We start from the raw sequence: 13,210 nt of genomic DNA, 5'->3' as shown, positions 1-13,210 counted from the left end.
TGATTGGACTTTAAGCTGCGGAGTCCAGCTGTCAGATTAATTCTGACTGACCTGGATGATTTATTTTAAGTTAGAGGGAGTGGAAGCAGAGCTCATATGTCAGCTAATATGATTTGGTTTTCGACAGACAGCAGACTCTTTTGAGGAATGCTTAGCATGCGTCAGAGTCTGTATACTGTCCCGCATCCGTGGCATATTAACTCTGTCCTACTCAGTAGCTTCTGGCATGGCTATTTCTCAACAGAGATCCTTCCTGTTTCCTTTTAATCACTTACTCTTTTTTACGTGTGGTTTGTTTTGTGCTAGTGGAGATTCAGTGGAACTTTTGTTCAGGCCCATATGTGTTCAGTCTGCACTGAGAGGATTAGACTAATCTAGTATTTTACAGTGATTAAGGCTGGACATCAAGCTGAGCGGTACTCTGCAAATGAACCTTTAATTCTACAGTTAATAAGGTGTCTGAGTTCAGCAAGACATATGATGCATACAAACACACGCGCACCCATTTTTGTTACCACTTGGTGGCAGTGTTGCAGTGTCATTTCGTCCTCTTCAGTACAGCCACCATTTCCCTAAGTTCTGTTAAATGTTCCATGTGGATGATTCATATTTTGCAGATGGAGGGATTTTTTATGGGAGGTGGAGGAATTTAGTAAAGACTGACTCCAGTGGGGGCAAGGGCTGTGTAGTAGAGAGGTGAGGTGGTGGAGCATTATTTTTACACCAAGAAAACACTGCTGTCAGGCATCACTTCCCCCCTCACTCCTCTCAAATGAGGAACTCCTGCATGGGCTGAGCTACTTCCTGGTTTTCAACCTGTGCTATGTAGTTTTGTTTGGACCCGTTGTCTTGACTACAACCATCGCCCCTACCCCACCCACCCCTGATCCCTTCAGACTTTGTTTTGATAACGATAGGAGCTGAGGCTGTGGTGCATAGATGGCATTTTCAACCTCTTGATTGTGGGTGCATCCGCAACACCTCCATCTTGACCTGGAGTGCCTCCTGCTTTCCTTTTCCGAGCCTGTTCAGGATTAAAATAATGTGTTCAATATGACATGTCATCTGCCATGACTGTCCCGTATGGTCTACACATTGACTTGTTGTGATGGCTAATTGCTGACACACTGCTGTTAAAATACAACAAAAGAAAACAAAGGATTCAGTCTGGAAATGGGAGAAATAGTTGTGTCATTTTGCTTGATGTTCTGCCAATTAAACAGGAAGAAAATCAGTGTCCTGTCTGCAGTATTTGTGTGGCCTGTTTAGCATCAAAATGACAAACAAAAAAAAAGCAGCTATTCAGTAGTTAGAGTTGGGATTACAAGTGGGGCAGTTAGCTCTGACAGTTTTTGAAAGGACCTATTGCTACACTCATAGGAAACAAGTAGATTAAACCTGCTTGCATTTGTTAACATGAAGGTGTTAAGGCCAGGACCCATACTGAGTTTTTGTATATGTTCTATTATACATAATATTGTGATTTATTATGTATCACTCTTTCTATTAAAGGCCAACATTTGACTTATTTTGGCTCCTCTTGGTCTCCCTGTCCAGTATACATGTAAGTGAGCAAGCTGTATTCATAAAGGGCAGCACATAATGTTCAATGTTACTTTTAAATTGGCCTTTAATTTAATGGTACATAAATGGCATGTGAGCTTTAATGATACATGAGCGCACTTCTGTCTCTCTTTGAGTCTTTCCCTTTTTCACACGTGAATCTACACTTTTGGAAGTGCTGATATATCCACCCAGAGTCCTGTATATCCTAAAACACACATGCACAAACCCCCACTTCCACAAACACACATGAACTCGGAGTTAAAGGAACTAAAGGAAATCACCCAGCTCACCATGTTCCATAAAAGACGTGTATAGGATATCCTCTATGATTGAATGCCCCACAGTTCTCCTCCCACTACCCTCCCAATATCTCACCTCATATTGTTTCTCAGATTATTATTTAGTAATGATAAGTGAGGGAGGCATGAAAACAGCCAGTACAGGGAGTTCAGGAAACTGACTGGGAAGCCCCACCTTCAGTCCTCCTAAGGGAGGACTTCTGTCAAGTGAAATTATTCAACATGATGAAAACACAGGTCAAGCCAGGGGTGATATAACAGAAATAGATGGACTCATTAGTGAAAGCTCATTCAGGAGATTGTTCACAAGCAGTGTTACTTTTCATGCCACAAGATGCATTTCTGTCCATAATTACAGTATTATTTACCTTATAAACTTTTGACAAATGCATTTTTGGAACACATTTACAGTATTTCATGCAAAAGATGCACTTTTTTTGACATAGTAATAAAGATAACTGGCCAGCATTTGACTCATGAAATGCACTTTACATACAAAAATGCTTTCATGTACAAACTGTTGGTCTAATGTTACAAAATCAAGCTGACCGTATTTAACAAATGTGTGTTTTTTAAAGCATTACAATACAATATGATAATAATAGTAATAATATTTCATTAAAAAATTCAAAATATTAAGTATTTTAAATAAATATTTGTGACTTTGGTAAAAGTGACATATATTTCATGGAACAAATTCTTTTTAGGAATACATCAATTACGTACATGCATATTGAATTATTTTATAGACAAACGCAGGGATGTATGAAGAGCTTCATATATACCTTTATCATCTCTCACATTCAAACAGACCAAATGTGAAAGCTCTAGTCTTCACCTCTGTAGGTGTGCAAGTAGTCTACAGATTAACTTTCATGTGATACGTGGGTGTTTGCTTGCTCCAAGATATCACAGACTCTATAGATCCTTGTTACAAATTACATTTGGGCTCAGTATAACAATTCCCTGCACAATGAGTAACATCCAAGTCTTAAAACCACTGCAGTGATATTGCTGCCAGCATAAATTGTCCACACAGCTTTTAGGCCAATTTAAAAACCTTACTATGAAAGAGTCAAGGATAATAGTTTTTCCAAAGAAATGTCACATTAATAAAAACATGCGCATAGTATGTGAGTAGTGGCATAGATTGAATTAAGTTAAAGCATGCATACTGTCAATGAACTCTTTCTACCTCTTTAACTCCCTCAGTCTCACTGTTCTTTCTTGAAACTACTGTTTGTATTTCCCCTATATTCTTTCTTCAAACTTGTGCAGCGGTTTCACTATCCTGTTTAATTGCACAATATTTCTGCAGTGACAGCATGTTATTTCGGCTCTGCTATAATAAGTGAGTTTATTCTACTAACATTCAGAAGTGTCATTTTGTCAAACTTCGTGGACATGTAAGTAAAACTGATCATCTTTAAAAGATGAACGAAACCACACTCATCACTTTGCTCATCTGGGCAAATAGAAGTAACACTCAAATAGAGAGCTTGGTTTTGTGCAACTTCCTGCCAATAAATGTTTGTGGCTGTGCTGAATTCCTGTCTTAAACTGACCAAGCAACAAAGCCTAAATTCTAAGATACATAGTAATATCTCCTGTATAAACTACGTAATCAGTATACAAAAACGAAGGAATTTACTTACTAGTGTATATAAGTTTGTGACATTTTACACATTATTGCTTTGTTCCAAGGGCCACAAATAATTTTCTGCATGTAAAAAATAGTTGGAGCTATTTAGGCATATACTTCATATAATTCAAATGAATTGAAGGTCTCAAAGTGAACAACAAATCCCACAAAAAGGAATTCAGCATGAATCATGAAATCTGACAACCCTGCTGATGAAAACATTAAATTACTTGGAAAACAACACCGTGTGTATTTAGTAAGTAGATTACACACTTTCACACCCACAATTGTTATTAACAAGGTACCAAACAAGCACAACTCCCCCAGCACCACAGCGATATGGGGCTGAATGGTTTTGGTTAAGCAGATTTATCTTACTATGTGCAAAGGCCTCTGTGTTTACAGTGCTATTTCAGGGGCACTGAGACACGCACAAACACACCCCAGTTGCACTCAAGTAACCACACAAACACATGCATGCACAGGCACATATTCACATAACGTTGCTCAAAGTGCAAACACACACACATACACATGCTTCTCCAGATGTTGTTTTGGAACTTTCCCTCATTCTGTCACTCAACTTTGCCTCGCAACCAGCCCAGAGTGTGTATCCATGTTTAGATAAATACATGCTGGCTGGGGGAGGTGTGAATTTGGTTTAACTGAGTACTACAGAGATGTGTAGTGTGTGAAAGTACACATATTCACATGCACATACAGATGCATTTTCCCATGCATGTTGAGGTGCACTATATCCATAAACATGCATGCACGCCAAAACCTACAAATACATTAACTATAAATGTCCATACACAACTGTCAGGATGTATAATGCATATTATGTGCACTCTTACAAGATGGACTCAAAGCTTAGTTGCACAACATATCTGACAACAAGCAATATTCTACCCACTAAAGTTCCATGATTAATGGATTTAGGATACAGCAAATATTGAGTCTACACACCACTGTGTGTGCCATACTCTGGTCTTTATCTTAAGACACCTTTGCAGCAGTTGTATGAAATAACCAGACTGCACCGTAAACACACAGTGTTATTCTGTATTACCATTGACCTCTCAGGTGTTAGGGTTAGGGGCCACTGGGTGGGCTTGGCATCCTATTAGTGCCCCTAAGAATGAAGCTTTTCATTAATATGTGATTTCCCCGAATAACTAAGGCTATAAAAGTGCCATGCACTGGTGTTGTACCATTTTGCCTTCACCAAGGGTGAAACACTTTATGTGATTTGTAATATCTGATGTGTTCTTATGTCTTCTGGAAGTGGAAATGCCAACTTCCTGTGGCCCTTGTTTTAGGTTTCCTTTAAGCGCTAATTGTGGACCAGCGTGTACATTCACTGTTATGACCTTAACCATTAGTGTGGAAATGTAAAACTGACCTAGAATCAGGGGCAATTCATCACAAATCTCATTTGCAGTCACGTCTGGCTCCAAACAGGAAGCTGTGAAAAGCCGCTCACTCATGACCAATCAGTAATTACAGCGATAGCATCACTATTCGCTTGTTTCTGTGGGAGATCCATGGATAAGAAATCCTGTAGCACATCCCACAGGGAGACAGTGGATGTAGTTTAGTAAATGCAAGGCCAACTTTGATATTTCATCACTTTTATCAACATCTTTTCAACAGCGTTTCTCTGTCACCCCAAAGAACAGTCTCTAAATTGTCCACAGCAGCTTCAAGGACAAGAAGTGTAACCATACCCACCACATCAAAAGCTGGCTTGTTGTCGGTGTCCCTCCCAAAAGAAACGCAGCAGTGTTAGATGACCTGGTCAGATGTGTCCACCAAGCTCAAATTCCCATGTTCTTCCTGATAAAACAGTGTCACAGATGTCCGGTTGGTGCATGAATCACTCCAGATTCCCCAGAGGCACTGTCCTATACCCCTAATGTCAACTTTCTCCAAGCAGTCCTTTGGGTTTTTCTGTCACAGGAAAGCAGCTTCTACAGAGGTGACTGCACTTTAATTAACATGCCAGCCAGTTTGTAGAGGTTGTTTACTCAAAACTGAAGCCTCAAACTCTCACTTAAACTGTAGTCCCTCTGTAGCTGTGACAGAGTGAAACTTGCCTGCCTTTCTGAGGGCCATTTGAAGAGCCACAGTGGATCTTGTATGATTGCAGATTAACTTGGTTAAAGTGATTGTGTGACATGTTGTCCAATTTTACTGTCAGAGCTGCTCAATGAGGAAATCAGACCTGAGAGCCACTTTGGTTGAAAAAGGTCTCAGGGAATGACAGGGTCTGTTGTCTGCGTGAATGCTTGCGCGTGTATGTATGAGTGTGTGGGGGGCAGGGGAATCACACACACACACACTCACACATACACAGGACATGAGGGTGAAAGGGGGAGGAGAAGGGAGTAGGCTTGGCTTTTCGCTCTCTCTGAAGTCTGAATGTAGCGATGTAGAGAAGTTAGTGGGAAGTCAGAGAAAATAAGTTGCTTCTTTAAGAGAGCTGTGGGCTTGGACTTGTTTCTCATTGACTCTATTTTGGAATTTGTTCAGAATTAACAGGGAGTAGCTTGAAAGTTGAAAGAAAAAGAAGTTTTGTGAAATTTCATGCAAGAAAAAATGTCTGATTCTGGAGTCAATCCACACTTGGAGGGAATTATTTCAGATTTTGAAGGTGTGTAATTTTGTTTTCTGCTTTTCTTTCACTTACAATGTTCAGGCTGACAGTTTATGGTAGGCAACATCTGTCAGAAGTATGCTGTTTGGGAATAATATTAATACTGACAAAATATTTGTCCACTTTGTATGTGTGTGTGTATGCCTGTAAAGTAGCTTTAAGTGCATGTACTTCTGACTGTTTGTGCTGTGCATGTGTGCTTCTGCTTGTTACTATGTATTAAAAACAGGGTGGTGGACACATGCTAGCCAAGTCCCTGTAGCCTATACTCTGTTATTGATTATACCCAAGTTATGTCAAAAATAGAAACAAACACAGCACTGACACCACACTATTCCAGCACCAGAAAGCCTTCAGCTGAAAGCATTAAGAGGGAGACAGTGGAAACCCCTGCACTAAGAGCTAACATCTGTCTCACCCCTTATACAACATTCACAACTGTGTATCTTCTTTGTTTGTGTAGCCAGTGTGGAGCTTGCATTAATTCCCTTTGTCCTCCTCTTCTTCTGCCATTCTGCCTTTCTTCCTTCCACACTTCTTTCCTGTTCCTCCTCCGGTCAGACTCCAGCTGGTCTTTGGCCTGATGCTCACTGTGAGACATCATGGACTGATGCTGACAGCAGAAGCCAGAAAAAATATAAAACTTAAACAGTATCCCGATTACTGGAAGTACTCTATTTTAACCCATATTTCCAAAAGGTGTTTTAATAGTTCAGGTAGCACAACCTCTGTCCAGTAACCTGGTTTACACTGATTCATTTAATAATCAGTCGACTGCTTGCTTATTCAGTGAATTCATCTGTGTTACTGTCATCGCTGTCTCATGTCTGACTGACATGCAAAGTTTGAAAAAAAGCTGAAAGAAATCTACCTGGGTTTTTAAATGCTACAAAACTGAATTGAAAAACCATAATAATTAAAAAATTGAGACGTGTCAACTTGCTTAAGTTTGCTTTCTTCATGACTCTTTCATCTGATTATGATAATCAGACAAAGGTAATCAGATTATGGTTTTATATGACAGAAAAATATGATTGCATTGATTGATTCAATTATGTTAACTGGTTAACATGCCTGACTATTTCCATATTACTTTTTACTATTACTGTGGATATGTCTATGGAAACATCCTACTGCTTTCACTTGTGGTCAGTATGTGTCAAACAAAGTGCATGTTGGATCTTCGTGCAGTGTCGCTCCCTCCATACCTTTCCCGCCTCTGAATTGGAAAGACTGTGTGACGATTTTTGTAATTTTCCTCATCATACAGTGATTGGCCAGGTGTGCGTAGGTGAGAGCAGTAGGCAATTTGACGGGGGATGCCATCCCCCATGTTAGTAAAATGAATCCCCCTTGTTAACCTGCCATCCCCCCTCTCCATCCCCTAGTAGTAGTAGTTTTAGTAAGGTCAATACCAGGTTCCTCCCTGTATGCACACTTGTAATGTATTGTCAAAGACAGCATTCAGTATGTACCTACTATCTACACACAGAACACACTTGCTGTACCAGTACCCAATAGGGACCAGTATAATCTACCACACCAGTACATTATACTGGTCAGTATGAACCATTATAGCGTTTCCATCCAAGACAGAATCAACTATAGAGAGAGATGCATGGCAAACACTTGACTGAGTAAATCCCCATTTTATCCTAGATCATTATGTTTTCCAGTACATTGCGCTGCATTGTATCTCACACTGAGGAGGAGATAGGCACAGAGAGGGAAAGGCAGTGTAATTGCCTCTCGGATGGACTCTTGTATGGGACTGTTATGTAAAATGGATGATAGAAACAACCATAACAACTACACACTGAAACAATATTATGATTTTCTAAATGCTAGAAAATGTCTCTGCTGAATTTAAACGTATGAGTCACCAGAGAATAAGCCCAGAATAAGCCCATATTTGTATATTCAGAGAAACTTTGTAGAGTCATACATGGGCTTCTGCTATGATGACCAATCTAAACTGGGCTTTGAGTCCAGTCCAAGGTATTTTGTACTGATTATCTGCTTAAAGGTGCCATGTTGTTGCTCCAGTGTGGCATGTGGACAAAGAGAGGAAATGAACGTTGAAATGGAGAGAATGCATATGTGTGGTACAATTTCTAAACCTGACAGAGGCCAGTGTGTTATTAAGTTGGTTTGAGTGGGTTGTGTGCATAAATACAACACTTTCTTAACAGTTCTCAGTGGTCCTGTTCATTCTAAGAGTTATATTAAACCACGGGTGGCAAGAAAAGCATGTAAGGTATTGCTAGTATGACTGTGTTAGGCCAGTTATATGAAAATTGGATTTCTATATGTATTGTATGTGATTTTCATGTGTACAAGCCATTTGACTGAATCTTTTGTTAATCAATCTGACATCAGCTGACAGCTCTGCAACATCATGTTCTCTACCCAGTAATTTACTAAACAATCTTTTTCAGCAATTTTTTTTGCTGAAACATGTTTTTTTGTGTCAGGGTGTGTGATTCATACAGTAAAAAGTGCTTGGTCTGAATATTTTAATTTCTGCTTTGAGGTCACTGAGCTCTAATTAATCACATGTTTAATCTTTTCCGCATCAGTCCATGTTGCCAACAACTTTCTCTCCCCTTCACTCGCTTTTTATGCAAACCTTATTGAAACTCCAGACACTGTGTGTTAACAGGTGTTAAGTGGAATGCAGCCACTGGCTTTAAACCTTCACTGGTCACTGATATAAATCATGAAGTGGATAATTAACCAGTGCTTGATCAAAGGAACAGAAGGCTTTACCTGTCAAAGGTTGAGGTCTAGGGAGCCTGAAGCTAAGCACCAGGCCAGCTATTCAATAGCTGCCTGAATGACTTTGTGAGTGTGTGAGTGTGTGTGCATTTTTGTGTGTGTGTCTGCACGCTAAAATTCTTCAATCAGGGATGAAATTGTCTCTTGGTTCTGATTAGGATTCAGATCCTCCTTTTAAACATCTGGCATTTCAGCATTACTGAAAAGATTTTGACCCAAGATCTGCACCAACTAACCTCTTCTGTGACACGGCTTCCCACTTTACCAAACAGCTCTAACAATCCCACAATTCCTTTGTGCTGGACACAGGGTGTCGGCCAGACCTGGAGGGAACCACACAGTTAATCTGATGCAGTGAGCTGCACTGCTGCTGGTCAGCATTAGTAAACCCAACACCATCAGTCGGCAGTAAAAGGAAGTGTGTGTTTGACAGTGTAGCATTAAGGTTTCGTCTGACCAAGCAAAATACCATAGGGTGAAATTCTATCGTTCGTTGTTTGGCCTTGTCTTGTCAAATAGGATGTTTTTCCTGGTTTGACCACATCGACTTGTATTCTGTGGCTACTGACATCAGATAAACTCCACTGTGCATAAACTGGTTTTATATAACCAGTGTTTGACAGAGAGTAACTGTCTTGATCACTTGACTTATTGCCTGAGGCTAGAATTACAAGACAGATTAGACTGTACAGTACAGTACATACTTTATTAATTAAAATACTGGTGTAGTGTGTAGTGGGTTTTTGTTGTTACTTTACTGCATTTTTATGGGCAGGGTTCTCCAGTTATAAATGTATGAGGGTGTCTAATCAACTGAATTATTTGTGTTTTTAGGTGCAAAGTAGAGCCAGGCAAATTCACAAATTACGGTCTGAAACTTAATTTCAGAGAGAACCAGGTTTTTATTTGGGAAAGGTCTTTATTTCTAACTTTCCCTGCTTTATAATGTTCTTGTGATAAACCTTCACATTTTCTGACATGCTCTTGTTTGCTGTTTGCTGTTAATGCAAAGCCAACACTTTGTACATATGTTTCACATTAAAAGCCTTCCAGTAGTTCAGGGGCACTTCACTTTCCTGGAAGGCTTTTTATTGTTACACATTTGCAGGAAGTGTAGAGATTCATTATCAGCAGCTTAACATCAATCATCAGAATTAATTCATCCATAAACAGTGTTTCTGTTATACATACAGTATAGTAACTCAGAGCAGCAGAGAGTATAACATGACTGTTATCTGAAAATGTAGATTATGTTGAGTTTACATTGTCATTTACTTCATAGATGCAATATAACATTGATACCATTATAGACATCATGTGGGATTTTCAATATTGTAGTATCATGGTATAGTATTAATTTGTGCTGCCCTGGTCTTAATTTTTCTGAGCTTATCTGACTGTCCCAGATGTTTGAATGAAATATCATTGCATCTGTTAGTTTGGTTAAGTCCACATTACTGAAGCTTTTCCCTCTCAAAAACTTAATATATTTTGAAAGAAGAATTATTCCTAAAATATTTTCATACAAAATGTATAGTGACATTAAGGTATTTGTTCAGGAATGTTTGACTTTCTCTGCATAGTCCAACCCTAATACAAAGTAACAAAATGCAGTTGTCAATTATGACAAGATCATCATTATCGTCATTACCTCAACTGCAACAGGAGTGGGACGTGAGCGTACCTAATCTTTGTTGACTGCTGTCAGTCCCAACTAATGTCAGTGATAGAGAACACAATGAGTGGCAACTTTGTCTTGACCTGTTTTAACCTCACCCTCTCCCCCTGCAACCTCTTTGCCTCTCTATCTCCAGTCTCTTTTCCCTGCTGTCTCTCTGTTTGTTTTCCTCCCTCTAACTCTCGAATATCTCCTATTAGTGCATCTGGGCTAAGATGATACTAAATGTTTGTGTTCATTGGTTGGGATGTCCTTGAGAGAAAAGTGATGACACTGATGATAAAGAGGCAGCTTAGCCTAACACCTGGGCTGTATTAGGACAAATGACCATGAACCAAAGTAAGGATACAGCTGCCTCCATCTTTGTTTTTGTTGCACCAATAATCCTGTACTATGTTGTCTGTGCTGCATTATCTTCCCACATGAGACACCGTGAGATACTGGACACTAGGCGGTGATAGGTAGAGGGACGTGGGGAGATGAGACTCCTGGCTGCTGTTAATGAGGTTCCTCTGAGGTAGACTGGACCTCTCGTTTCCAGCTCATAGTCTGGGAATGCTGTTTCACTGGGAACGATACTCCTTCATCCATCTGTCAGTCCTACGCTCATGCACAAATACTCTTCCTATCCTCCGTGATCCTGTACTTATGATATTCACGAAAAAAATATCTGTATATATATATGTATACAGACCTATTTTCCGTGAACAAGAAAGACCCATGGGAAGAAGCGTGATCCTTAAAAACATAGGAGTTGAGTGATCATCTGAGCGAGAGATGCCCTGAATGCCCTTTTCCATTCTCTATATTCCCAGAAAACATTAAAGCACAGAAAGATTCAAATTCACTTCTGCTCTTAAATCATGTACCCATGACTGCACAGTCTCTAAATACAAACAAACAGCTTGAGAGAAAAGCACTCAAGTCCTCTGCTCTAGTCCCGTGCCTGAGGGCATATAATCACAAAGCAGCCAAGAACAGAAATACTAATCTAAGATCCCTTAACAGGTCACTGGCAAAATAACGTCTCAGTTCAACTCTCTTATTCTGACAAAACTTGTGAATATGGATCCTTATATCCCTCCCATGTTCAGCTTTAGTTCTCACATTTACAACTCTTCCAAAATGTAACAAAAGTCTACAGCAAGTGCCAAGAGATGTTAGAGTGTGCACGGTTTCCTAAAGTGTTGGGGCTCACAGAGGAGGTTAAAATGAGTGCCTCACTCGTTACACAATGAAGTCTTAAAGCGTGCATCACAACTTTTCAGCTCCTTGTGAAATCTGCAGACCAATTTTGGCAGACCAACTCATTCTCTGGCCAGAGTTGAAAGTAGCCACAGCCTTGGACTCCCTCTCAGCAATCATAAAACACAAGACAGAGGAAAGCAGGGGTAAGAAGGACACAGTCCAGTGGCAATATGGGTTTGGACACCACTTACAAAGTTTATTGTGTATAATTTTTTATATGTATATCTATCAAAGGATGGATTTTAAAGCTATTTTATGGTGCCTTACTGGCTAATGAACTCTGTTCTCATCAGAACTTCGGCACAGAAAATAAGCGATTGGACTGTGAGAAAATGTTAAAGTGAGTATGAGTGGCTATTTAATGTGTTTCTAACACTAAGACCTGTTTTGTGGTTATTAAGGGACATTTCATGCTTTCCACACATAACGTAGATACTGTACAAGTATCTGGAGTGGCTAAAGCTAGCCTTACAGCCTTAGCAACACCAGTCTGTGCATTGTGTACTGTGCAAGGATGCCAAAGATGACAGGTAATCATGCTTTACGTTCTAGATAAAGGGTGTACTGGGAGTGGTGGGGGGTGAAGGTGATTTGTAACACAAAATCACCATAAACTCCAAGACGTGAGTGCATATCCATTTATTCCTGTTGGTGTACAATGTCCTTGGTGTGTCCGACTAACACGAAAAAAGAATCATACTTTGGCTCTGACCTGAATTTTTGTCGGGGGGTAAATTGTATCAAATGTCCACCATGTTGGAATGATGCAGCTTATAGCAGTAAATTAGATTAGTGGTGCTGGCTAATGTGTGTGGGGAGACAGCGTGATTGTGTTGAATGTTGCATCCCCTAACAGAAATTCGGCTTTACACAGAGTGCAGTGGGGCTGGGGCCTGGTCCCCTCCCTGTGGGTGTAGTCGCTTAAAAATAAACATGTATACATTCCCGTAAGACATACTTGCTCTTTTTACACGCACTTTGAACAAAACTACATATAGTTATATAAAGACACGTGCACACGCAGACAAACCACAAGCCACAAACAGATCAAATAATCAGTTTTGTAATCGTTTTGGATTGTAGGAAACAGGAGATGTTCTTCAGGGTGTGCGTGAGTGGACTGGTCTAACTAGTGTGTCATTATGATACCAGCTCCTGGCCATTGGGTTGGCACAGCAACTCCATGATGGGAGTCAAATTCAAGTTGACTTTGAGCCAGTGCACTCTTCCCAGGGGGTGATTCCATCCCTCAGTATCTTCATCTTGGACGCTGTAGATTTTCTCACGTCACAAACTAACTGAGGGGAAGGATGCGCCTCTATCTCTGTGCTCATGTTGCT

General features: G+C 40.0%; 1 protein-coding gene across 4 annotated transcripts in view; it reads left to right on the top strand.

Moving 5' to 3' along the window:
* The window catches only part of sept9b (septin 9b), a 75,564-nt gene that overhangs the window by 15,549 nt on the left and 46,805 nt on the right, over positions 1-13,210 (top strand). The window contains exon 1 of one of the 4 annotated variants that reach the window (XM_044189042.1): positions 5,951-6,163. The exons of 2 other annotated variants lie outside the window; for them this stretch is intronic. In XM_044189042.1, the coding sequence (XP_044044977.1) occupies positions 6,097-6,163 (67 nt within the window). In that variant the 5' untranslated portion in view covers positions 5,951-6,096. Of the gene's footprint in view, positions 1-5,950; positions 6,164-13,210 lie in introns of those variants that run through there. One more of the 4 variants, XM_044189039.1, reaches the window with a different exon arrangement.

The sequence above is a fragment of the Siniperca chuatsi genome, linkage group LG3 (assembly GCF_020085105.1).
Source record: "Siniperca chuatsi isolate FFG_IHB_CAS linkage group LG3, ASM2008510v1, whole genome shotgun sequence".
NCBI lineage: Eukaryota > Metazoa > Chordata > Actinopteri > Centrarchiformes > Sinipercidae > Siniperca > Siniperca chuatsi.
The sequence above is the reverse complement of the archived record's forward strand: the minus strand, read 5'-3'. Positions and strand labels throughout refer to the sequence as shown.